This window comes from Chenopodium album, chromosome 1, assembly GCF_948465745.1.
Source record: "Chenopodium album chromosome 1, dcCheAlbu1.1, whole genome shotgun sequence".
Taxonomy (NCBI): domain Eukaryota; kingdom Viridiplantae; phylum Streptophyta; class Magnoliopsida; order Caryophyllales; family Amaranthaceae; genus Chenopodium; species Chenopodium album.
In genome coordinates this window covers 30,676,671-30,704,482 of record NC_137834.1, presented here as the reverse complement: position 1 = coordinate 30,704,482, position 27,812 = coordinate 30,676,671, and the positions used below count along the sequence as shown (strand labels likewise).

Here is a 27,812-nt window from a genome sequence, read left to right as displayed (position 1 = left end):
AGGAAAAAATTAGAGCTTAATCATGTGAATTAGAGGCACAAGTTGTTTTCAACAAAAAAATTAAACTTTGGGTTTTCTTTTTCCAAAAAGCTTTTAAAAGGTTTTTTTTCGCAAAATGGTGCATTTCAGAAGTGTGTTTTTTTTTTCTGTTTTTTTTTCAAATTTACCTTTTATATTTATTGATTGATTGATGATATAAACTTATAAAGACCCGCCCAATTTATTTATCAGACGGATCTAACCCATATTATAACTATGGCGGGTCATGGCTCTTAAAGGCCTCCGTTCCTATTTCCTACCTCTCTCAGACTCTCAGTTACGTTGAAGCGCACTCAACGTTCTCCATTGAAGCGTTCTCCGTTGAATCTTATCCTTATATCCCATCCCCCATTAAAGCAGCTTCTAAGGTAAGTTGTTTTTTGTTGTCATCATCATATCAATTTCACAATCTAGGGTTTATATTTGATCTAATCTAATTTAATGATCAGTGCTTTAATTTTAGGGTTCGTAAATTCTTAGATTATGAAATATAAAATCCAAAAGATAAGAAATTTATGACCGTAATTTGATTATTGAATCAAATATCCCTAAAATTATGTATTTTTCAAGATAATTCAATATGAAATCAAATCTCTTTACCCTGGGCCTAGGGCGGCTACCCCTCCTGCCCTGCCTCAGGGACGGGCCTGGGTTATTCTAATGTGGATTATATGAGCACCTAATCAACAGAGATTTTCTTCCTCTTTGTTGTCTTTGCTGTCGAAGCTATCTAGCGTCACATACAAAGCTTTACAAATGTAATTTTTATAATAGGTTGTGAGTTTTCCTTAGCAATGGATGCGGCACCGGAAGCGAACGTCACGGTGACAATGAGAGAGCAAGGGATGGTTGAGTCTAAAGTCTTTAGCATCTACCAACATTTCAATGATCTCCCCAGGAGAGCTCAAACTGTCATGTATTCTTTGCTATTTTTTTTTTCTTTTTTCTTATGGAGTATATATATATAAATATATATGATTCTCAATTGATTATTGCCTCTTTTTTCAGGATGGAAATCGCGAGTGATAAGCACGCCGAGTATCTCACCAATGGCCTTAAATGGCTTCCTGCTTCGTTCTGTGTTCTTGATGCCAAGTGTGTTTTCTTTTTCCCCTTGATACTTATGCACTTTTAAGTTTTAATTTTATGTTTAGATAGGTACGGACTACGGAGTAAGAGTTAAGATAAGTTATGTTAATACTTCAGGATATGGTCTTGTTTTTTAAGTAACGGTTGAGGTTTGATGAAATATGGCTGTTTGGCTAAGCACTCCATAGTGTTTAAGGTGGTGGTTAGTCGTACAAGTTGTGTTTAAACTTTTCTTGTTATTGTTAAAGTGGCAGTGCTGCTATTTATGTAGTATCAAAATTGAACTGGAAAACAAAAACCTCTAGAAACTTAGTCTTGGTCCTTCAACTAAGTTGCCTCCCTTTGCAAAATAGTAGGTATAAAAATTGAAAAGAAAGGTACCCATGGAAAGAAGTACGATTTGGGTATAGGTGCCATTGAATAGGAGTCATGTGGCAAGTAGAAGATAATGGCCAATCTCCATAATTGGTTTTACTTTACATTGGAAAATTTTGCCACAAAATAATTATCATAATGTAAATTCTCAGTTAAAGTACATGGAGGATGAAAGTTAACGTACCATAATAAAAGTAACACACATATATTACAAAGTATACAAATTCAACTTCTAATCTGCCTGACACTCATATTTTGAACTGCTAGTTTTATAGCTAACAGTCACCACTCACCAGCTAGTATAACCTACTCTTGTAGCTTAAAAAACCACAACTGCTAATTTAAAGACTGATGCCGAAATGGTTAATGTCTATGATCTTAGGAGCTACTAGAACGAACTGACAAAATAAGCAAAACCAACAACGTATTATAGACTACAGAGTATCGCTTACAGTGAAAAATCTATGAGAACTAACTCATACCTTCATCATCCTTCTCCCACATCCCACAATCTCATCCAATGGCGCCACCTATGGAAAGTTTTGAAAGATGATACCTTTGTTGTGCAGTCGACCATGGCTTTGCTATTGGATCCTTCATTCACTTGCTCTTTTGGGTGAATCTTTTGATGACAACTTGGAACATGATGTTGTTGCTTTTCTCAGTCAGTGCCAGGTTTGGTTTCATTTCATTTCATTTCATTCTTGTTCATTCAATTTGTTACATAGTTTGGGGGAACTTTTTAACTGATAATGGTGGTGTGACTTAACAAATTGTAACTTTTCAAAAACAGTTTACAATTTATGCAAGGTTTACTTTTTCACAAGTTTTTGACTTTTCGTATTACTATTGTTTTTGTTGATTTTTTTTTTCTTAGATTATTCCTAGGTTATTATGGACTACAAACTCATTGCTTTAAAATTCGATATGAACATTTGAGCCAAGCTAGGCCTTTTTTTTTTTTTTTTTTTTCCGTGGCCCTCATATTGGAGATATGTGTATCTTATAATATGGATTGATGTGATGTAACAAAGACACACATGTTTCATAGATGATTTGCTGTTATTTCTTTTCTTAGGAGGATATTGCGGTTTAGTTTTGAACGAAGTTCAGAACGCATATCTTTAAGTTCAGGAAAGGATTGGATTATATCACATGCGTTGGTGTCCAAGTGTAGGTTGCGGCTTTGTTTTTCGATGGTATTGTTCTCATAGATATGGAAATTGTCTCATTATGGTTCGGGTCCTTTGTGCTTAGAACCAAAGCATAGAACATACTCCCTTTGTCCCTTTTTTGTTTATCATATACTTCTTTTTGAAATGTCCTTTTGAAGTTCCATTACAATATTTGATAAATTTTACCACTTGTAACTTCACTTGCTCTCTCTACCTCTCTCCTCATCAATCCCACTCGTAAGTCGTAACCCATGTACATACTTTTACTTTGCTTCTTAGAAAAGTGAACTTTGCTCTATGGGGAACCTTGTTTGGTAAAGTTAACCACTTGTAACTCCACTTGCTCTCTCTTATCTTTCTCCTCATCAATCCCACTAGCAACCGGCCGTGTGCTCAATTTTACTTTGCTTCTTAAAAAACTGAACTTTTCTCTATGGGCAATTAAAAACGGATGGAGGGAGTCTAGTAGTGCATAGTTGGCATGTCCCTACAAGAACATATCAATGGCTCACAGCACAAGAGGCACACCAGTTGGCCTAGCATGGACTTCATTTTAAAATTTGGCATGAGCTTGTTACGAGCATGATGGGCTTGGTTGGCCTGACTAGTATTCTTCTGTTTTAATTTTAATCGGTTGATTAAAAGTTCAGAAGTTCTTAAAGGAGTTGGCACCTTGATTTGCATGACCCCTTTTTATGGAAGATCAACACGAATTTGGCAGGATACAAATATTGCTTGCCCCTAACCTGGTACTGTTGTACCATGCTATCCAGCTTTGCGTGGTGTATACTGTTCATTTTTAAATTGAAGATTTGTTATGATAAATTTTTTTAATCCGTTCATGAGCTTACCATTACATTGTAACTTTGGCATTGCCTTGGTTATTAAATGGTGAAACATCCTAAACTTAACTGTCAATCACTCTAATAAAAGCAAAGTGACGAACCTGGTTTCTCTAACTAGGCTCCAATTTACGGCCATGAGTTAGGGGAGAGGGCTGAGAGATATTTATAGTTTTGCCTCCATGTGGAGGAGTCATGGAGAACATGGTTCATCCTATGGTGTTTGGCATCAGTTTATCTAGGAATCTCTTCTTCCGTTCGATTGCTATATAGATTGGTTGGTTGTTTATTTTTTGTTTATTTATTTTTGTTTATTTATTTTTTTATTTTGTACTTACTAGGGTTGGAGATTTTAGATGCTTATGCTGTTGCGGATAGAGTCACCTCAACGCTATCTTCCAAATTTCTTTAGTAGGATCATACATGCATTTCATACTCTCTAAGTAACAATTTTTTGTGCGTTTTTCGCACTTCAGGTATTTGTGGTTAATATCCCATTTAAAATTTCTTTACTTAGGAACTTTCGATTTTAGGAACTTACTGATATAGAAATTTGCTAATGTAACAAGCTCAAACATGGTCTGAGTTAATGTACATGGTCAAACATAGCAGTGAAGGTGGGAGCATGGGTAAATATCAAGTTGGATGAGACTTTAAAAACTTATAGTTGAATTTCATATCCTTGAGTCACTAGAATCGTAGTTAGTTTAAAATTTTGTTGAAGTGAGTTCTTATCTTGTTGAATTCGGATTCGATATGATTAGTTTTACTGTTGGAATAAGGAACAAATCCTAGGCTTACTAGGAGTTTGTTAGACTTGAATGGTTTTTGATAAGCTTATGCCATCTCAGTTTAAGACAATAGATCATATACAACTGCAACTTGTATGAACCCTCTGACCATGAGTTTTAAGATCTATCCAGTTACATGATAAAATTCACAAGTACGCAGACCAAATCCAAAAGTTTCTTATACTACGTGTCTGGAGACCATGGTACTGTGTTTTTTTTAAACTAGAAAGTATCCTTAAGTTCAATTTAGAATGAGAAAAGTGAGGAAATGTCAATTTTATTTAAGCTGATTGTAAATTTAGGTAGTTCTCCTCTTGCTTTAGGCGTAAAACTAGGAACAAGTTGGTTAGATAACATTTTGACACTGCTTAACTCTCATACTAGGAAACATATTGCAATTAATGTTAGAAGCTTTTTGTTATATTTGCTTCTCCTTACCCTCTCATGTTTGTTATTGAAGACGACATTGTAAAGAAGTTTTAGTAACAAGAAGTGTGGTGGATTAAATTATGAAAGGAAAGTGGGAAGTGGAAAATGGCAACCATTGAAGACAATGCAAATAGATAATTCTAATTTGACATAAGTAGAGGGTTTTTTGAGGCTAAAAGATCACAATTTAGATAACGGCCTAGTGCCTCTAAATGTTTGTCTTTCGTGTTTTTTTAACTTCTAATGTTGCTTTCATGAGTTGAAATTTTGGGTCACCACTTTTGATTTTCATGTGAACCCCAGCTAGTGAGTTAACATAGCAAGTCTTTTGCTGTCTTTCTTTGTTTGGCTGATACTAATTTTATCATTTTTGTTGAATTTGGATGCAGGACCCACATGGTGGATATGGTGGTGGACCAGGACAGGCAAGTATCCTTTTCAAATTGCATATAGCTTATCAATCTATCTTGATCATTTTAATTTGTATCCTTTTTCAACCCAACTAATAGTTATAAAGTCACTGAGCAAATAGTTACAAAATAATGAGCATATAGCTCAAATCTTATGAACATATATACTACTTACATAATTTTGAGCTAAATGTTCAGTTTCTTTGAATTGTTCATAATTTTAAACTACATGCTTATTTTCTTATGAATTGTTCTTATATATTGAACTATACAAATTATATGCTTGTAATATATGAACTGAATGCTTGTAATCTATGAATTAAATTCACAGAATCATAATTTTGAGCTATCAGTTCATACGAAACAACTTGTTTGTTCTGAGGTCGTGAGTGCAGGAGATAATTCTTAGGTATCATCCATATCATCCATATGCAAAAAATTCTTGTGCCAGTGAGTCGTTATGAACTAATATATCTTCAATCAAGAAAAGTCAAGTAACACCCAACTTTGTTATTCCCACTCCATTTTTCCCCAAGTAGCCTTGTCAAAAACTCTCTGAAAAGTTTATGAAATGCTTAAATTAACCTAAGACACACTATCTTGAAATACGTATTTAAGTGAAATCAAAGTGGGAACAGATGATAATTTAATGTGAAATATATGCTTATAAATGCTTTGGAGATCATACGAGGCCTGGAATACTTTTTATGAATGTCTTGTCCTTGCACCCATTAAACTTAGCACGGCCTGCTACAGAAAATATAAACCCTAATGTGTCTAATTCTCGAACAGTTGAACATGTATCCTTTTTAATTTTTTATTCCTAGTGTGCCTCCACATTGCAAACAAAATCTTTATCCTCTCTTAAGCAAGCCAGTATTTTATCGTCCTTAAGCCTATCAAAGCTCTTCCCAAACAAGGCTATAACAGTACAAGCACCAAATAGAAAAAAACATGGAATAGAGAGTAAATGATTAATGTAGTTTTCCTCCTTAATGCACAACTCCAATGTCTTGCAATAAAAAACTCTTTCTTAAGAATCCTGAGTCGAGATCTGCTCTTTTACAACTGCCCAACAGAGAATCAAAATATTTAACGATGAGTTTTCGAACGACTGTGAGGTTTCTATCACTAACATAAGAGGAGGACTACCTATGTGGATATTTTTTCTTCTAGGAGGAGAAAGTGTTTAATATTATTTTATATTAAACACTTATTATTTTTTTTATTCAGAAAAACAGCTTGTCACTTGCTACATACTACCTCCGTTTTTTTTAGTTGACACGTATTCCTTTTTAGGAAGTTTTTTTTAGTTGACATGTTTCCTTTTGGGGTAAGTTTTTTACCTTGCATTTACAAGTTACCCCACTTGTTTTATCATTCTCTCTCATTCTTTCTCCTCTCCTTAATATATGTGTCTAAATCAAACGCGTCAACTAAATAGAAACGGAGGAAGTATTTCTCAGTACTCTTCTCTTTTATCTATTTATTAATTAATTAATTAATTAATTAATTAATTAATTTATTTATTCATATATGTGTCTATTTACATACGACTGAGTGTCTTAACAATTCCAATTTTCAGATGCCTCATCTGGCAACTTCATATGCTTCTGTGAATTCACTTATCACACTGGGAGGGCGCAGTGCATTGTCATCTATTGACAGGTGGCTATTTTACTGAATTAGAACTTTGGTTTCCATTGTTATTATTTCATGCATACACATGAACGAACACCACACACATTCCAAGACATCTAACTTGTGAAATAATTGGCTCGCTAGCGTAAGTGGCCTAAGTGCTTAATTTTTTTTTTTTTCATACATATGCAATGGGGAAAGACTTTTTTCTTTCACTTCTTTCTTGGAAACCCAAGTATACTCCATAAATTAAGGGTATCTTGGGAACCTGTGACCTAAAGACATGATATCCAATTGTGGAAAAGTGCATTAACTTGTGCACACACTCATGCGCATAGTATCAACATCAGTTATCAAGGATACTAAGACTATATGTTTTATTATGCAGAGATAGATTGTATGCGTTCTTGCAGCGAATGAAGGACCCAGGTGGGTCGTTCAGGTATAGTAACTATTATCTTCTTTCTCAAAAGCTTCTCTGTTCGTTGCTATAAATTATGTCCCACCCCTCTTTTTTTTTATGACAAATATAGTTCGATGGCTATTTTGTTCCCCACCCTCCCCCTTTCGTGGTTTTTTTTCATATTTTTGTCCCACCCTTCCTGTAATGGTTCATCTTTCATATGCAGTTTCATTCCTTTTGCATTTGAGAAAGAACACTTTGTTTGAATAGCAAAGTGGAAGGGAAGGAAGAGGAGGGGGAAGGTGGAGCTCCATTTCACCTCTAAACATCTAATTTTGGAGAGATAGAGCTATAGGGGGGGGGGGGGGGGGGTGAAGGAGAAAGGGGAGGGGGAAGGTGGAGCTACATTTTCCCTCCAATTTTATTTATTTATTTATTATTATTTTTTTCTAATTTTGGAGGGATGGTGTTATAAAGAGGGAGGGGAAATGGTTCCCTCCCATTCTCTCCCCTTCTCCAAAATTACGTTCATCCAAACAAAGTGTAATGATTACATGCTTCCATTAGTGTCATAGTGTTTTAATGGCTGGATTTTTTAGGTGATCATTGAGTTAAAATATAGGAAAAATTGGTAAATCTAATCCCAACTTTTGCCTGTTGCTCAAAATAATCTCAACTTTGTATTATTTTTAAATAATTCGAACTTTGGGGGTTATTCGTTTTAAATGGTCCCAACCGGTCACCCATTGTATCAGGTTACGGGACACATGGCACCACATGATTTTTTTTAAAAAAAAAAAAAGAAATAAACCCAGCCCTTAGGCCCCGCATCCACAACAACCACCAGAATAAACGAACTATAAATGCAGGTCCAAGACCGAATCCAAGTCTGGGTTAATAACCCCCGAGTCTGATTCCGATGGATTTTCGAACCTCCAACCTGCCAGCCTTAGAATCCAAAACCGGCAGACTTACACCATAAGCTATAATATCAACAAACAAAAATGTATAAATTTATATTCAACCTTAAAATTTTATAGCAAATGCAAAAATATGAGTGTGTATATGAAATCATACATATTGTGAAAAAAAAATTCAAACAAAAAAAGTAAAAAACATCCCAAGTTGGAGATTATTAGAAGGCACCCAAACACAATAATCTTGTTAAACTGCTAAGTAGTAGTGACTTTGATTCTTCAAAATATTATGATAGATATTCTCTTGGATTACAGTGAGAAATTAAGAAATTGAGAGAGGAGAGAGGAGAGAGAAAGAGTTTAGATTAAAGGAAAATGAGTAAATGAAAGAGGGGTGGCAGCTACACGTGAAAAGTAAGGAAGGAGGGCTGTTAGGGTTTTAATATATGTACAATATTTAAATAAAAAAATAAGTGCATGTCTTACTCTTTGTCGGACTCTAGTCAATTGGATCGGACCCTACATAGGATCCGAGTTCGATTCGGCTCCCATTTGTAGTCGGACTTTATTTGATGGATTCGGATTTTTGTATATTAGATTCGGATCAAACTTTTTTCTTTCGATCGGGTCAGATCCGAATCAGAACTAAATTACCATCCCAAACTACCACGCACCGTCTGCATATGGAGCCCCTAACCACTGCTGTCTACCCTCCCTCACGTCAGCGCCGACTACCAGACCCTCCCTCCCTCATGGCGATGCCGATGCTTCCCTCCTCTTCCCCCCTTAAATCACCTAACCTCCACCGCAAAAAAAAAAAAAAAAAAAAAAAAAAAAAAAACCAAGACAATGTATAACTCGAGCCCCATCGCACAATCCCCCCAATCGGTGCTCCCCCACCCTTGGAGCCTTAGCGCTAGGGTTTCGAGGGTGGGGAGCGCCGATTGGGGGGGGGGATATGTGGTGGGTTGGTTTTTTTTTTTTTAAAAGGGTTTGGGTTTAGACTAGGAGGTTTCACGGTGGAGGGTTTGGTGGTTTAGGGGGAGGGGTAGCACCCGCGTCGGTGCGGTGTGGGGGAGGGGGGGACTGGGCGCAGCGGCGAATAGGGGCGGAGGAGTAGTTGGGAAGTGGGAGAAGGGGGTGCCGGAAAGTTAGGTGGTGGCTTGGTGGTTTTTTTTTTTTTTTTTTTTTTTTTTTTTTTTTGTCAAGCATCACATGGTGACACGTGTCACATAAACAAAAAAAAGAAGTTTACCTCTTTAAAAGGCCACTTAGGTTCGTTTAAAGCGAATAACCCCTAAAGTTCATTATTTAAAAATTATCCAAAGTTGGGATTATTTTGAGTGAACAAGCAAAAGTTGGGATTATTTTTATCAATTTTTCGCAAAATATAAAGGTAAGCTAAAATTTATAGGAGCATTTGAAACTTATTTAAATTATTTGTTTCCAAATCCTACCTAATGTGATTTTAGGTTATTTCTAGTACCATCCCACCTAATATGAGATATATTATTTGATTTAAGGCTTCATTTTGTTGTCTAGAACCTAGATTAAAAGTTGTTTTGGGCTATTTTACATGGACTTGACACTTTGACTCCTTTGTTTCTGTTTGTGAACACGACATAACCCGGTTCGGGTATGAAAACTGGGGTTAAACCCGACATTGTCCATTCGGACACAGTAGAGAGAATAGAAAAACTTATTGCAAAATGAAGAGAGAAAGGGAGAAAGGTAAAGACCAAATTGCAAGATAATAATAGTTATCACGGTGTGGGGGTAGTTGAAGATGAAAGTTGGGTGGGAGTGTGGGATAACTATTATGTAGTCACATGTTGACTTTGGTATCTTTTAGGAATTGAAATTCATTTTTATAGCTTCTAATTTAGACGCTAGTTCATTTTTTTTTATTGGAAATTGAAGATATTTTAGTTTTTACACACTATAAGCCTATAACTTATTGAATTTTAATTTTTTGATAGATAAAACTAAATGAATTAAGTCTGCATCTTTATTGTCAAATTGCCTTTGTAAAAAAAATTCTTAGAAGTAAAGATTTTTGTTGTGCTCCTTTATCCGTGTCCAAATCTCGAATAGAGATCCTGTGCTCTAAAGGATTGATTTATTGGACACTATTAGATCCTTCTATCCAAGTCCATGTAAAATAGGTCTCGGCTTTTAAGTTATATGTTGTTGTCCCTCTAGATATTGGACTATGAACTATAGGGGAATGCTTACCGTTGTAAAAATCCGATTTGGAATGAAAAAAGAGTTTATCCTGATTACCTTGTTAGATCCTTCTTTTTTGGAACATCCTTTATTTTGCTGGTTCTTTCTTGACTCCATTAATGTCTACCATCTGCATTGGTTAGTGAGCCTAGCTCTTGAATCAAGGGCTTTACGGTCATTGTAAATATCTACCATCTCCATTAATATCTACCAACTTTGTAAATAAGAATAACATGAGAAAGCCAAAAATGTGTAGTCAAAGAGGCATAAGGATGGTGACAATGTGACATTCTTGTAGGAATGTTGGAATTGTTATTTAAAATTTTCTCTTGTAATCGATATTTTATGTAGCATGCTTAGTTGTCTTTTGCCTTTTCAGAATGCATGAAATGGGGGAAATTGATGTTAGAGCGTGCTACACTGCAATTTCTGTAAGATTTATCTTATTTTGCAATTTGACCTACATTGCTTTTTCATTGTGTGATTTAATATACAAGTATCTTTATCTTACTATAGAGAACCTAAAGTCAAGTGTTAAGACCCTCTCCAATGGTGAGACTCAAGTGAGTATTTTTAGGAGAGAGAGAGAGAGTATTTTTTGCAATGTATACCAATAAGTTGGGATCTAAACTTAGCAACTCCAAAAGAAAGTTGCTAAGTTTAGATACTCAACTTTGAGTCTTATTTGACAAAAAGTGTGGGCCATTGTCAATATTCTAATATATTTTGTAATTTATTTAAGTTTTACCTTTTTATTTTTTTATTTTTTAATCTTACAATAATCGATGGGTCATAAATTGAAAGTGACATTTGTATATTTTAAGAGAGTCTCAGCATTGAGAAATTAGACTTTACATGAGTTGCTAAATTGAGAAGTGGGTATGGTATCACCATTTGAGGTAAAAAAACAACTCATTTTGTATTTCAATACTCAAATTTGAGTCTCACCATTGGAGATGGTCTAACTTAAATGATTGTTGGTTGAATGTGGGAATATTATTGTCCACTACTTGGGTATTAGGAATTCTATTTTTCATTTGTGATCATAGGCTATCTCAAAATGCATTAGAAGGTTAATTTATGCTTCTCACATTCGCTATTTGGTGGCTAATTTGGTATTAATAGATGGTTGTTATACTCTATTTTGAAAAGATGGGATCATTAATTTGTTTTAAGATGTGAGAACTTATATCTTATTTAAGAATAGTTTATGAGATAACTATGGAATTTCTTGTGAGATAACAATAACAACTTCAATTGTCTCTTATTGTTGCAGCCCATGTTACCTACCTCAATTGTTCAAACTTAAGGAATAGATATAATTGCCAATATTTAGGTTCAGTTCTTTCATTTATGAAGTTGGGAAACACTTTTGAATTGGGGAGTTACATATTAGCTTTATCTTATAAGATAACGGTTTCAATTGTTTCTTATTATTGCAGCCTATGTTACCTTCATCAATTGTTTAAATTTTAAGAATATACATCATAATTACTGTAATTTAGGTTTAATTCTTTCGTTTATAAAATTTGGAAACACTTTTGGATGGGGGAGTAAAATATTAGCTTGTAAGAGGACAACTGGAGTGTCTTATAAGATATTCTGATTGCAAAGTGATGAAGCAAAGAGTCCTAAATACTCCATAATTACAAATGATTAATCAATCAATCAATCAAAGCTTTAGTCCCATAATTACAAATGTTCAAGTGGCATGTAAATGGATGGTTGATGTTTTAGTTGAATCATCCAATGAATGCAGGTAAGGAAAGCTAAGAGGTACTCATCATTGGAATCAAGGCTTTGTAATTGTTTTTATTGATGCTATCTACCTTGATAAAAAGTAGTTTCTTCACCATGCCTGGATTATCATCGTGATTTCGTCTGTGTCTAATAAATTCTTTTCCTTCCAAGGTTGCAAGTATTTTGAACATCTTGGATCACGAATTGGTGCAAAATGTCGGGGATTACATTATGAGGTTTGTTGCATCTGGCTTTTGTTTTGTTTATTTTCAAGTTATTTCTGAGTTCATTCCTGTTTCCTCTTTAAATAATTAAAGATTGGTATATACATTAATAAACAAATTGTGGCAGACTACATTAACTTTTCTTGATGTGGTGTGGATGTTTCTCCAGTTGTCAGACATATGAAGGTGGCATTGCTGGTGAGCCTGGTTCAGAAGCCCATGGAGGGTAAAGTACTATTAATGACTATATGTTGTTGATTTTAACTCTGCTGTTTTTCCCCTTGTTCCTTGTGCTTGATATGACATAATGTATTTTGGCTTGCAATAGGTATACCTTTTGTGGATTGGCCACAATGATTCTTATCAACGAGGTTCATCGATTAGACTTGCCTGCTCTAATTGTAAGAATAATTCATATTAAATCTATTTTTTTTTTATCTTCCTCCCGTTGGTGAACAAAAGGAGGAAGATACTGCCTTTTCCCTTTGAAATATTATTTTGATTAACGCTTTGTTTGGATAGCAAAGAAGGAAAGAAAAGAAGGGGAGGGATAATGGAGGAAGGGAAGGGAAAAGAAAGGGAGGGGGGAGGTGAGCTCCATTTTCCCTCCAAATCTCTCCAATTTTGGAGAGATTATGGTTATTATAGAGAGAGGGAAAATAGATCCCTCCCTCTCCTTCTCCTTCCTTCCCCCAATCTTTTACCCAAACAAGAGATTTTGTCCCTCTCCATTTCTCTTCTCTTCTTTTCCTTCCATTTCTTCCTATCCAAACAAAGTGTAAATATCTTAAAAACAAAAGTATCCTTTTACAATTTAATATGTACGATTCAAAAGTTATCATGATGAAGACGCAAACTTGAGGCCTATGTCATTGGATAGAAAGTTTGTGTATTTTGGGAGAAAAATAATAAGTAAGGAGTGGTTTATCTTTTTTTGTTGGTTGGACAGTCTTTTAATTTTGTTTCCTCTCTTAAATTTATTCCTCATTCCCTATTTTTTGGAGAAAATAAAAATTAATTTTTATGACTGAGAAATTTTGTCAATCTAGTGGCAAAATTGTAAATAAGCGTATTTTTTTTATTGTTCATGGACAAAACCGCTACTTGAATTAGCGGTTTTAGGGTATAACCGCTACCTTAAGTACGGTTTTGCCCATGAACAGTAAAAAGTGCACCGATTTACAATATTGCCTCTAGATTGACGAATTTTGTCAATCATAAAGACTAACTGGGTTTGCCTTTTTTTTTTTTAATTTTTTTTATCTCCTTTGAACTACCTTACTTTATTCTATGTTCTATATTTTCCCGAAACTAGTTGGGATATGTTGCAGCAATGTTTTAATTTTTTTTATTATTGAAAAAATAAGAGAAATCAAGATATTTGATCAAATCTTATAGAGGATACGCATGTGCTGAAAATAAAATAAACTGTACGTTTTTTTTTTCAGCCAAGTGTTGTGATCTTTAGTATGTATAACTCATGTATTTAGTGCTGATTTAATGAATCTCTAACCAGAATTGGGTTGTATTTCGTCAAGGAGTTGAGGGTGGATTTCAGGGGAGGACAAACAAATTGGTGGATGGTTGTTATTCCTTTTGGCAGGTGATGTTTTATATGTTGATCTGTCTTTTTTTTTTTTTTTATTTTTTTTTTTCATACAAGGAACTGACATGTATTATCTGCTTCAAGGGAGGTATCTTTCCACTAATTCAAAGGTTGCTGCAAATTATTGAGAAGCAGCTGGGTATGATGTCAAATGGTTCTTCCAAAAGAAATCTTAACTTACCTGAGGAAATATGTCAAATGGATAGTAGCCACATTGGACAAAAAAGTGAGGATATTACTGGGTTTGTTTGTTTGTTTTGTTCTGTTTTTTTTTTTTTTTTTTTTTTTTTTTTTTTTTTTTTTTTTTTTTTTTTTTTTTGGTTTTTATGGTCACATATATAATCTTTTTGTACTATCATTTCTGAAAGTTCTTGAAACCGCTCTTTCACTATAATCCATTTTTGGCAAACCCCTATTACTTACCTTATCCCTCTTTACACTTGAATATTATCACCTTTCTACTCACTCTCTTCTTTATCTACATTTTTTCCCTTAACCCCTCCCCCCCACCATTTTACACACACATTATTTACCTTTTTTTTTTTTTTTTTTTTTTTTTGGGAAATTCTCTTTGGTAAACTTCACTTTTATAAAATTCTAAGTGGTGAACAAAGTTTTATAAAATTATCTTTGGTACTCATAAACTTTTTATAATTATCAATGGTGTCATTAATTATTATATTTTATTAAAAATTTAACTATAGTTAGGTTTTTTTATATTTTTTTAACAATAACATTTAACTATAGTTAGGTTTTTAATTATTTTTTTAATAATTTAATAATTATACTAAAATTTTTAAAAAATAAAAAATCAACCACCTCTTCCTCCCACCCACTGCTAGCTCCCCCTCCCCCTGCCGGTGGCCCTACCCAACCCCCGGTGCCGGCGACCCTATCCAGCTGCCGGTGACTGGCGACCCTACCTTCTCTCTTTCCCCCCATCCCAACATCGCCCAAACCACCACCTCCCAGCAGCCACCCCGAAATTCCAAAACCTCTCCCCGTCCTTCCACCTTAGCCGGAAGCCCTTCGTCGGAAGCCCAGATTCCCACCCCCACGTCGTCGCCCACCATAGCCAAAAATACCACCCTGAAACCCTTAAACCCCAAAATCAAAACCCTAAAAATCGATTTGGGGCTTTTAATTTTGGGGTTCAATGTGGTGTTTCGGAGGGTGGAGATGGCAGGGCTAGGGACGGTTTGGATTCGCCGGTGCGGGGATGACAGTTTGGAGAAGGGTTTTCGAGGGAGAGAGGAGGTGATTTTTCAGATTGGGGAGTTGGTGGTTCATGGGAATTGAAGGTCTCCCGCTGGTGGGTTGTCGCGTCGGGTTCTGGGTGGCGCCGGTAGGGGGAGGGAGGTCAGGCGTCGCCGGCAGGGGGAGGGGGGGTTGCTGGTTGGGTTGGGGAAGGGTTTTTTTTTGTATTTTTTTTTTGAATTATTAATAAAAACTAACTATACTTAAGGTTTTTTATTAAAATAACACTTCTCAATGGTAAGCAATAATTTAAGTCTACCATTGATAATAAATTTTACGGCTATTTCATCAAATGCCACTGACAAATTTAAAAATTCATCAAATGCCATTGCACTTTTCAGAATTCACCAAATGCCACTCACAAATAGTAAAATGTCACATCGTGCCATTAATGAGGCCTGGACGTTAACAGTCCGTTAATGGGATTCCTAATTCACCAAATGCCACTGAATATTTACTAATTTCACCAAATGCCATTACTTATTAAAGTTATTACACAATATACCTCTAAAGTAACGGCTAGTTTTTTTTTAACAATTTTGAATTATTGATGGGGCAAAGTAGCCGTTGCACACACATTCTTGTATAAATGTAAGACTTAGAACACACATTGCATCCCTCCTACTTGCATAATCATGAGTTTGATATCAAACACATCTTCCTCAACACACGAGTGTGCATATGTGCGCGTTCCAAACAAATTTTGCGGTTGTGGCAGAAAACACGCGATTAGAAGTTCGGAGTCAACATTAAATCCACAAAGGCTATACTACAAGTGTGACTCGTGTAATAGCTTCAAATGGTGCAAAGTTTTGAAGGCACAAGAAGGTCAAAGTACGGGAAGCTACTATGATAGGGATGGACTGGGACATAGCAATTTGCATGATGAATTGAAGCAATTGAAGAAGAAAGTGAAAAAGCAACACTTTTAAATTCTGTTTTGAAATTAGGTGTATTGATGTGTGTGATATTTGTGATTGTAATGATGAAGTGAACAACATGTAATTGAGATGAAATTGAATAAAGTGTTTACTTAAACATGTCTTCCATATATTTCTTCCTGTTTCAATCATGTTCATCCAAAAAATAAGGCCACTGTTCATCCAAAAAATTAAGGCCACTGTTGCCAATGTATTTGTCTAAAGTTTACACAAAATTTTTCCCAAAAAAATACATCACAACACAGCACACATTGGAATTATATTGTTCAACAACTAGACTACATTAACCTAGGTTGCTGTGCAGTCAAAAGGGTAGGGCTTTGGAGCTCAAGCAGCTTTCTTTGCTCTCTTCTTGGACCTTGAAGTGCTTGCTTCAGCTTCTGCATTGCTGTTGGTTGCTGCAGTTGTTGCTTCAGCTGTTGCAATCTTTTTCTTTGGAGCACATGTCAACATGTTGTGCCCCAACTCCTTGCATAGGCTGCACTTAACTGTGCTATGCCTCTTCCCTTTTCTTGCTTCACTTGCACCTCTTCTTCTCTGCTTTTTAGGTCTGCCTGCAGATCGTTTCACTGGGGGTGGGGGTGGTAGTATGTCAGGTAGGTTGAAAGAAGGCCACTGGGTTTGGTCAGGCATTGGGTGCATATGCTCAGCATAAGTGCTTTTGTATGCCCTCCCTTTGAAATAAGGTGACACAAAATCTACAGCCTGCAGCCTTTGGTGGTAAATCACCCTAAGCACATGCTTAAAGTTGCCACTTTCCACAACCACAAGTTCCAGCCCCAAGTTTAATGGGAAAGTACACATGTTGATCCACCTCAAACTCATCACCCCCACATGGTGTAGCATAGCAGAACCTAGACTCATCTGATCTTGTTTGCAAGATCTTAGTAGCATACTCAGTGAGCTCCCCATCTCCCATTGATGTTGCTTTATCAAACCTTGGAGCCATCCTTTTCATGCACCATTGCCTAATAGCTGCAAAATAGAAATCAATATAGAAATTATAGTAAGAAAGGTAGAAATTGCATTTTGAAACTGACTTAACAACAGAGCAAATTCAATTTTAAACCTTCAAGTAGCTTTAACACAGGTAGATCTCTGTATGGCTTGGTGCAAGAGTTGAATGATTCCACAAAATTTGTTGTGTTATGGTCACAACAAATTGCTGGCTCAAACTGATGCCTTGACCAAACCTCAGTGGTGCTGTTCAAGTAATCAACAGCCTTTGGATTGTAGGCATGAATCTTCTCCATTGCTTTGTTGAAGACATGGATTGTAGGCATCAGCAGCAACCCAAAAGAGCTTGTGAAAAGTTGTTCCACTAAAACCATTTGTTTTGCAGTTGTTGTACAAGTGTTGACAGCATATTCTTCTACTGGCTCTGGGGAATGTCTCCATAATTGGTGCATCAACTCCCTGCATAGGAATGTAACAAGTGAGAAGGGAGAACTTTGCCCTTTGAAATAAAAAATTCACAGAAAATTGAGAGTTACCTTCATCCTGTCAGAGATAAAAGTCCAATCATCTCTGTTGCATCCCTCTTTCTGAAAAAGGCACTTCAAATTCCTCATAAAATAACCCCAAGTCTCAACACTCTCTGTGCTTACTATGCCATAAGCAAACACAAAGATCTCATTGTTCACATCAATTCCAACTGCTATTAGCAGAATCCCCTTATAATAACCACTTAGATGGGCCCCATCAATGCCAATGATAGGCCTACACCCTCTCAAAAAGCCTCTAACTTGGGCAGCAAAGGAGAAGAAGCATGCCTTGAACCTAGGTTGGACATTTGCAGATAATTGTGTCCATGTCACTAGTGCATAACTTCCTGGATTGGTCTCTTTCACCATCTGAGCATATCTTGGAAGAAGACTGTATGCCTCTCCAAAGCCACCATGAATCATCTCCTTGGAAACTGCTTTCACCTTGTAAAACAACCTTTTTTTCACATGAATTATGTACCTTTCCATACAGATTCTTTGCAAAGACTCTACTGGAATGTCTGGATTGGCTTGAATATCTGACTGCAGATGTCTGCAAAGCCAATCACAGCTAACAACAGGGTTTACCTCAAGCCTACCACAGGTTGCATGCTCCCCTGTCAATGTCTTGATTGCCCAACTGACTTTGTCAAGGCATTGTTGAAGCATGAATTCTCCAGTTGCAGCCATCAATAGCACATCTTGCTATAAACCTTTGAGGGTCACTCTTTTCAACAAAGACTCCAAACCCTTCTTGGACACAAAAATCCTTAAAAACTTCAGTGCAAAAATCAACCATGGCTCTAGTTTAATGCTACCAAATTCACAGTGTCTCCAAACCTTGCCATTCTTGTATGTTTTATCCATTGCTTGGCTCCCATCAAGATAATCTTCAAATTGTTTGTCTAGGATGTCATCATACAAGAATTCATATTGTTCCTCTTCTTCTATGAAGTCCCTTAGATCATCAGCATCATCAAAGTCTTCACTACCAGATTCTATGTAATCTGAGTCCTCACTGTCATCATCATCAGATCTATCATCCTAGCTGGATCCCTCCTAATTCTTTCAGATCTCCTTAAACTGACCCTCTCATTGCTTCCCCCAACAACCCCTTTCCCACTCTTCTTTTTTGTTCTGAACCCTGGTGGTCTTGACCTACCCACCTTTTTGGATTTCTGAGGCACAACATTTCCAGTTGGTGGAGGTTCAGATGTTGCTGCTTCAGGTGATTGAGGTGGTGGGGTTGTTCTTGGTTCAGGTGAAAGTGGTGGTTCAGGTGTTGGGGTTGTTTGTGGTTGAGGGGAGGGTTGGGGTGGTTCAGGTGTTGGGGTTGTTTGTGGTTGAGGGGAGGGTTGGGTTCTTCCGGTTGACATTTTTTTGGGTGTTGTTTTTTTCCTTTTCTGTGGAGTCCTTTTTTTGCTTGCACTTGAGGATTTGGGCTGGTTCATAGGAGAAGTTTGTTGAGGGTGTTTAGATGGAGTGGAAGGCTGAGTACTCTGTTCAGGCTGGAAAACCTCATCAGCTCCTGGAGTGTCAAACACTCTAACATACTCCATATCACCACCATCAACATTAGCAACAGGCACCTCAACTGCAACTTTAAAAGGTTGCTGTTCCTCCGACTCTCTCTCGGCCTTTTCCTCCTCCAATCTAGCTTTATCAGCCATGGCCTTAACCCTTCTTTGCCAATTAGCCTCAGCATCAAACATCTGCCTAGGACTTTGCTCTTCCTCCAAGAATATTTCTACTGTCTCCTTCCCTTGAAACCACTCCCACATTTTAAGCATGTCCCTATCCCCAGCTAACTCCAACTTCCTATTAGTTCTAGGTGGCAATACATTTGGGAAGGATCACATTTTGTTTCACAGAATCCTCAAACATAAACTCATACAAGTCCATTAGACTTGTTCTGTCAGTATCATCAACCAACACATCAAAGCCCTGATCTCTGTAATGGACATCAAGCCGCACTCTACTCATCCTATCATCAACAAATTACACATAACATCAACACACATCATTCAAATTCACAACCACATACCAACACATCAGTCATATCACAAAACAACATACCAACACAACATTGACCAAATTGAATTTCAAGCACTTCAGAAACCCAAAATTCATATCAATGCAAAATCAATACCCACAAATTACCATCTGTAACATGAATTTTAACAATAAATCACACAGGTCAAGTCAAATAAGCGCATAAAACTGATCATTTCATAAAACCCTAACCCTAACTCAATTTTCGATAAAAAATTCAGAATCAAAGCGCGAAATGAAGATCGAAAGGGAAAATAATACCTTGATTGCTATTTCCAGCACCCCGAAAAAAATTTGAACTCAACTGTTTTCCTTCTAGTACCCCGAGTACAATTCACCGATTTTCAGGTTCGCCCAAGTTCAACAAACGATAAAGCGTCAATGTAGTTGCGTCTGTCGTTCAGGTGTTCGAAGAAAGCTTCTTCCTTGATTATGGTTTGAAGGTCTGTGTGTTGCTGAAAGCTAGAAGAACAGGGGAAGGTTTGAGAAGAACAACGAGGGAATTTTTTTTTTTTTTTTTTTTATCTAAATTTTAGAAGTCAGAGAGTCAATGCACTTTAGGGCGCCATAAAAGACAATAAGGGCATAGAGGTCATTTCGCGATAACGGACTGTTAACGTCCAGGCCTCATTAATGGCACGATGTGACATTTTACTATTTGTGAGTGGCATTTGGTGAATTCTGAAAAGTGCAATGGCATTTGATGAATTTTTAAATTTGTCAGTGGCATTTGGTGAAATTTCCGTAAATTTTAAGAATGTTTATCACTTAGAATTTTAAAAAGTTGGAGTTCACCAAAGAGAATTTCCCTTTTTTTTTTTGGAAAAATGGAAATTAAAAATCCAACCTTTGCACTTTCTTCTCTAAAAAATCCAACCTTAAATTTATTCCACAAAAATCCAACCTTTATACCCCATCTTCATCTAAAGATCCATTACCTAGTGGTGACTTGTTTTTATAAGTTATATACCACGTGTTAGCTTTTTATTGGTCTATTATTTTTTAAATAATTAAATAAAAAATAATTAAAAGAAAAATAAAATCAAAGCCCACATCCCCCTTTTACGGCCAAATGACCACCTCTATGCCGTCGTCCCAAACAGAACGAACAACCCATCCCCTGTCGTTTCCCTTCCCCCCCTCACCTCTCCTTCCCCGGCAACCCAACCCGGCCTTCAAAGCCCTAACAACCACTCGAATCCCCAACAAACCCCCACCCCCTTAATTTGAAATTGGCTGAATTGGATCTTTTTGTTGGCTGCTCTGCTTTGGCGAGGGAGATGGTACGGTTGTCGGGATTGTTCGAGTGAGGGAGATGCGAGGGAGGTGTGGTTGTCAGGGTTGGTGCGGGAGATGCGAGGGAGACGGTGCGGTTGTCCGGGGTTGAGTGAGGAAGTGCGAGGGAGCAGGGATTGGTGAGTGAGGGAGATGCGAGGGAGCAGGGATTGATGAGTGAGTGAGATGCGAGGCAGCATGGGTTGAGTGAGGGAGAATGGGAGATGTGGTTGTCGGGGGTTGAGTGAATTGAAGAAGATGCGGCTGGAAGCTAGGTGGGCTGGGTTTCTGGGTGACAGGCAGAAGGGTGTTGCTATGTGTTTAAGGACGATAGAGGTGTGGGACGGGGTTTCAGGCAGGAGGGTGGCAGCAAGGGGTGAGTGGCAGTTCAGGTGTTTTTGGGGTGGTGGTTATGGTGGGCATGGAAGGAGGATGGGGAGGTAGGAGGAGAGTGAATAACAATAATAAAAAAAAAAAAAATTTTACCGATTTAACAGGTTTCAGGTCAATTGGATCTGTTGGTGAAGATGGGGTATAAAGGTTGGATTTTTGTGGAATAAACTTAAGGTTGGATTTTTGTGGGAAGAAAGTGCAAAGGTTGGATTTTTAATTTCCATTTTTCCTTTTTTTTTTTTTTTTTTTAAAACACTAACTCACTCTTTCTTTCCAATCTATATGTAATATAAGCGAGTCTGGTTGCTCATTTTTTAGAAGTTCTTGGGTTCAGTACTTTTGCTCTCAAGCCTGAATTTGATACATGCCTCACATAGGCATATGTTTAAAGCCCATATATATGTCTAATTCTTGAATTAGAATTAGTTTAGGAATTTTTTCGTAGTCAGTAGGCTTTCCTTAAACTTGCTGTAGACGCTCGTTATTCTAATTATAAGCTTGTAAGATTAAACTGGTGGTTTTATATCTGCAGGCCTACAAGATGTTCCTGATGTTGCTAATTTGTCTGACATCGGTTTTGAATTTGTCAAACGTTCAGTCAATATTGGACCCCTCTTTCACAACTTCGCTTTGCAGCAATATATAATTCTTTGTTCTCAGGTAGTTTTTAAATTGGGGAATTTCTTGGTACGGTTTAATCAATGATTTTATTTTTAAGTCAGTTGCTGTAGGTACTAGAGCATGGTTGCCTGGTATTGGGATATATTTTTTAGCATTTATGGTAAAATAAGGAGTATAATATTTTTGATTGACAACTCATAGAAGTAGAGTAACTTCCATATATTCAAACATTATAACCTTTTTTTTTTCCCTCTTTGGGCCTTCCATAAATAGTCTTTCTCTTGTGCTTGTACAGGTGAGATTGCAGACATTGCTCAAGGCAGGATTATTGGGTTATTATTTTTGCACTGCATAAATCACTCCATCTATTACACAAGTCCATCTATGTATCACAAAATCTAGTTACGTAAAGTTTATGGTATTAAAAGTCACAACGTGTCAACTTAAAATATTTAGTATAGCTAAAAAAGAAAATCACTGTGTGAATTAGGAATGGAACATGAAGGTTATGATGCATTTAATGAGAATTTAAGGTGCATCTATTTGACATGGAGAGGTTAAGTGCATGTCACCTATATGAACAAAAGTTCTAACTTGAGCTCACCCACTTGGAATTTTGGGATGCCTCTCACTTGTTTGAGGTAGCTGCATATAATTAGTTTTATATCTGTGTATTAAATCAGTGGAGAATTTTGCAGCTGATGCTTTTATGTTGATCAAGGTTGTGTCAATGTGTCATGATGGTAGATAGAAGACATATATTTTGATAATGTGAAATAGTTTTGTTGAAACCACATCCATCTGAAAATCATCAATTGATCTAGTGATTTGGTAAAGCTACCTTCTTTTTCCACTCCTCCGGGAGATGGAAAACAGAGGAAAGGAAGAAGTGATAATATGCCTGCTTTTCATGTTTGTTATTTATTAAGATATTTTTAAGTACCTTTAACCCCTTTGATCATCTTAAACTTTTCACAGAGGTGGCATAATTAATTGTTGAAGCGATTTTTTCTATTTTTTCCCTCAAATAAGTGAATGTGATTAATTGGTGCAGATTATGGATGGAGGATTTAGAGACAAGCCTGGAAAGAGCAGAGACTTCTACCACACATGTTATTGTTTAAGTGGTCTCTCAGTGTGCCAGTATATCAGTTTGAAGGATGCTGACTCTTTGCCTACGGCGCAGGAAGTGCTTGGTCCATATTCAAATCTCTTGGAACCAATACACCCTTTGTATAATGTTGTCCTTGACCGTTACTACAATGTTCATGAGTTCTTCTCACAATTGTAGAGTATCAAGTGATTATCTTCTGAATATTAGAAGCCATGGAGATAAGAGGGGCGAGGGAGAGAGGTTTATTGCAAAATAGTTTTAGTTCATGTATAACTAGGCGCAACCCAGCGATCTAATTGTAAGTTGTTTGTATATTTTGATGAATTGATGAGTATGGTTATTTACCAAATGCTTGATGCAAGTTGTTTTAGCCTTTTTAGGGGTATTTTAAGTTATTGAAAATATAGGGTATCTGATAGACCAATACCCAAGATTGGATTAGAGTGTCCACTATAAGAAATAGAATGGTGAATTTAACCCAATTGAGAATGTTAGACCAAATTACTATTTAACAACAACAATGATCTGGTTTTCACAATCTGGTACTAACAGAAGGTTTTATGGCCATGACTTCAAAGTTTATAAGTATTTATTTTGACAATAATGTTTATAAGTATTTGATTAACTAGATTTGCTTAAATGACTTAGTGTGGCACCTGGCACTATTTATTATTTTATTGCCCATAACAAAAATAAATTAATATTTATTGCCCATAACAAAAATAAATTAATATTTATGTCTAACCATGCTTATTAGGAGGTGTTCTATTTTTATGTAGAGTAAAATGAATCTGAAATGCAAAATGAAACCCTGATTATATGAGGTTGGAACATGAATCTGAAAACATGTTTATTTGTTATTAATTATGAGTCTTTCCGGACACAATGTTTGAGGGGTTCATAGGCCTCCAGTGAAGTTGGATCTCATCTCACTTGAGGAGGATAGACCAATTGTACCCTTTTGAATGGCACCTGAGTCACATGGAATTGTGACTCAAATTGTAGTATTGAGCCAAGAATCCTTCTTGACTATTCTAAATTTGGATCATAGGGATTGCTCAATTTGTGAGCATTTAGTCTTACTCATAAGGTTTTCTCAATCAGGCCAAGGATTTTCGTTCCTTTTGCTACTTCCTTCCTTTGTCAAGCTCTATAGGTGTATAAGGGTTTTATCTCAAGCTTTCTGCCCTAGCTTCTACACTTCCTCCTATAACATTGCAACCTTCAGATGTTATGGGTTGATGACAATGCAATGCACAAGTATAATTTGTTTTGACAGGTCTTAATGGTTTCGTTCGTGGATTCCATCTAACACCCAAGGGCTCCATCAAGCGCACATTACCAAGTTATTTGCTTTTGTTTTTCATGTGTTTTGTCCAAGATAGTAACGAGTTTTTAGTGTATGTTGTAATTTACTTTCTTGTATTTAGTATAGGTTGTAATCGTGCTTTTCGTTGAATGAAGTCTTTGAAAAAAAAAATCTTTAATTTGATACCTGAATGTTTGTTATGAGCTATACCCAACCTATACCGAGTTATGGAAAATTTAAATCCATACCGTATTTGGAAATCTTGAGGGGGTGTTTGGTCCACATGCATACTTAAGGCATAAGGTATTTGTTTATAATGGTTTAAACCCAAATCTTATGTTTGTTTTATGATTTTAAAAGTGGTTTAAACCCAAATCTTATGTTTGTTTTATGATTTTAAGAGTTGCAAACCCATACCTCAAACCCCAAAGTATGGGGTTTAGAAACCTAGGGGGAGGTGGGTTTGGTCTAGGGTCTATTCTGATTTACTAAGCTGAACTGAACTGAACTGATTGGAGGTGAGCTGAACTAAACTTAGTAGAGCTGAAATGAATTGTTTATTAGAACTGAACTAAAATTAGGTATTGAACTAAACCAAACTGATTGGAGCTCAAATGAACTGAACTGAAATTAAGATGAAGAGAACGGACCCTTATTCCCATACTTTTAGCCTTTAGGTATCAAATAAAAGAAAAAAATTGCATTCCACAACCATATCAAATATTTAGTATTAAGAATCAAGTTCTAAGCCCATACCACTATGGTTTCATTACTGATTCCAAACCATACCAGTTTGAATTGAAAGAAAGCAATTTTAGAATTCGAATTCTTGAAATTTCAATTCCAAAATATCGTATTTGGGAAATTCTAGAATCTGTATACTAGCATTTTCAAATAGAAAACAAAAATACATGAATATTTTGGTCAATTTTTTTTTGGAAAAGTGATGAACCCTAACTTTAGAATTCCAAAAACCAAAAAAAAAAAAACTCTAAAACAAAGCCCTAATACAATAGCAATAACAACGCGTGTTATGAATCACTCTTATTATTTCATAATCTCCAATAATTTCAAATGATTAACTAGGGCTAGAAATTGTTTAGGAAAAGAGGGAAAATGTAGTATATATAAGAAAATGAGAGAGATTAGGGTATTTTTCTTAGAATTTCTTTCGTGACTAATTTTTTTTTATTTTTTGTTGTGATTTTATGTCTAAACAAGACCACTAGTTATAAATGTAGGGATCTAGTATTAGTGTCACGTTAGCTTGGTTAGTAGAACTTTGAGTCACGCTGACATGGTTAGCACAATATGTTGCACTCTTTTTTCAAGGGTTAAAATTGTTGTTTTTCAAACTTCCATAATTTTTTATCCCGTTCTCAGAAAAAAGGAAAAATAAATAATACATTGTTGAAAAGCTCTTGAAGTATACCTTCCAATGCAATTATAATTAGGTCAAAATTGATAGAGTTAAATTATGAGAAAGAGAATGTTGGAAAGTTTGATTGTATTGAAGAGTATACAAGAGCATTTATTGTACGTACATAAATAACCAATAAACTATGACTAGATACATTAGAGTATATGTCTAGGTACATTAGACAATAGTTAGGGAGAACTTTGAAAATCAACCTAATTGTGTAAATCAAGGGATATTAATATTGCTAATATCATTATCCTTTACAAGCACTCGCAAGACGGAGATCTGGAACGAGAGATCGATCTTGGATATAATAACACAAATCGATCTTGGTCAATGTACGAATTGGAGTGTAGTTGGTGAGAAGGGTTGTATTGCATTGTCGTTCTCCGAGAGGGTTTGGAGAGAGTTTAGGTTTTTTTTCAAAAGCATAGAGAACTAGGAGTTGCGTAATGGGTGTTTTTCACGGTTGTTGTGACATGCGAACCATACTGCAATATTAAAATGAATAATTTTTGCTAGCATGTGCTTGCAACGTATGGGAGTAGAATAAAAATATAGGGATTCCTTCACAACTATTGAAGGTGAGATAGAAAAAAAAAATGTAATAGTGTTGATGGTGGTTTTGAAAAGAAAGAATGCTATGTTTCTCCATAATGGTTTTGCAGAGAGAATTTCATGTTTAACAACACTTGGTAGGTAAACTACGGGATGCCGAAAATGGATTGTTTCTCTGTAAGGGGTTTGGAGAAAGAAAAAAAAAATATTTGACATATCTTGGTACATGAAATACGAGGTGCTAAAAAAGTTGATCTAAAAGTGTGATTTTGGTTGAAGCTTTCTGAGAAGGAAGTTTGGTATATGGTCACCATCATTTGTTGGCATCAACAAAGGGTTTTGACAATGTATCCATGGTAGTAGCAGAAGCTAGAAAAGATGGATCAAAAGCTCATGATATCATGATAGAGTTATGAAAAATGAATGTTGGAAAGGTTGATTATATTGAAGAGTATACAAGAGCATTTGATGTACATAAATAAGTAATAGTCTATGACCGGATACATTAGTGTATATGTCTAGGTACATTAGAAATAGTTAGGGAAAACTTTGACTATCAATCTAATTGTGTAAATCAAATAGTAAATCAAGAAAAAATGATGTCGCTAATATCATTATCCTTTACAAAATTATTTTTTGACTTTTGATATATATATCCGAAATGGTGAAATAGTTTCGGTTTTGGGCCTAGTTTAGAATTTTATTCACATCTCCTTTTTTATTTTTTATTTTTTTTATTTTATAATTAAAAAAAACAGCTGATTTGAGATTCATAATATATCATTAGAAAATTTACTAAAAAAGCTATCCATGTATATAGGTCTTACACAAAAATTACAAGGTTTGGACATCCAATTTTTTATTTTTATTTTTATTTTTATTTTTATTTTTATTTTTATTTTTTTACCATGAAATGAAATACCTATTTGACCTAAGCACCTCTTTTGAAGAATTTTGGTATATTATTAATTAGGATTTAAACACGTGTTCGCATTTTATAATAAGAGGATCTAGATTTATAAAAGGTTTGTGCTCAAAAAGAGGATTCAGATCATCTTATATTACATTTGAAATTCATACACTCTAGTTTTAATCTAGGTGCAAAAGTAAATTTTCATCTTATCATTACACATTTACACTTTTGTTTCAGGACAGTTTACCAAAAGTAGATGTCTATACTCTATAGATCATATGATTTGATGTGTATATGTTGAATTGGATATTAGCAACTCGATCTGATTTGTTTGCTTTTAGGGATTGAATTTGTTGTTGTTGATTGTAAATCCCAAATATATCAATTAATTAACTGATTTTTTTTAATTAACCGTATACTTAATCAAACTATGTCAATTACTCTAAAATAATTTATTTAATTTTCATGTTTACATGGCTAGAAGATTAACCTTATTATTTGAAAAAATTTAACAAATAAATTAATCTATTCATACACATTATAACCTTCTAGAATAACATGGACAATT

At 35.7% G+C, this 27,812-nt stretch overlaps 1 protein-coding gene across 2 annotated transcripts; it reads left to right on the top strand.

The window, feature by feature from the left end:
- Positions 1-231: 231 nt before the first annotated feature.
- On the top strand, positions 232-23,607 carry LOC145643152 (protein farnesyltransferase subunit beta-like). 2 transcript variants are annotated; one of them, XM_081694314.1, is made up of 15 exons: positions 232-407; positions 832-955; positions 1,048-1,134; positions 2,073-2,178; positions 5,130-5,165; positions 6,736-6,818; positions 7,180-7,233; positions 10,717-10,768; positions 12,249-12,313; positions 12,471-12,527; positions 12,630-12,702; positions 13,818-13,904; positions 13,992-14,133; positions 21,842-21,969; positions 22,985-23,607. In XM_081694314.1, the coding sequence occupies exons 2-15, from the start codon at positions 834-836 to the stop codon at positions 23,219-23,221; spliced, it is 1,329 nt and encodes a 442-aa protein (XP_081550440.1). In that variant the 5' UTR covers positions 232-407; positions 832-833; the 3' UTR covers positions 23,222-23,607. The 2 variants fall into 2 exon arrangements, with proteins under 2 accessions (XP_081550440.1, XP_081550436.1); XM_081694310.1 differs by having other exon boundaries at positions 233-407; positions 814-955.
- Positions 23,608-27,812: the final 4,205 nt, after the last annotated feature.

Excerpts from the sequence above, each read along its gene's own strand:
- LOC145643152 (XM_081694314.1), top strand. The coding sequence starts at position 834 with ATGGATGCGGCACCGGAAGCGAACGTCACGGTGACAATGAGAGAGCAA. Across the intron at positions 13,905-13,991 it reads GTTGTTATTCCTTTTGGCAG|GGAGGTATCTTTCCACTAAT; the intron begins GTGATGTTTTAT and ends ATCTGCTTCAAG. Across the intron at positions 21,970-22,984 it reads ATATAATTCTTTGTTCTCAG|ATTATGGATGGAGGATTTAG; the intron begins GTAGTTTTTAAA and ends TAATTGGTGCAG.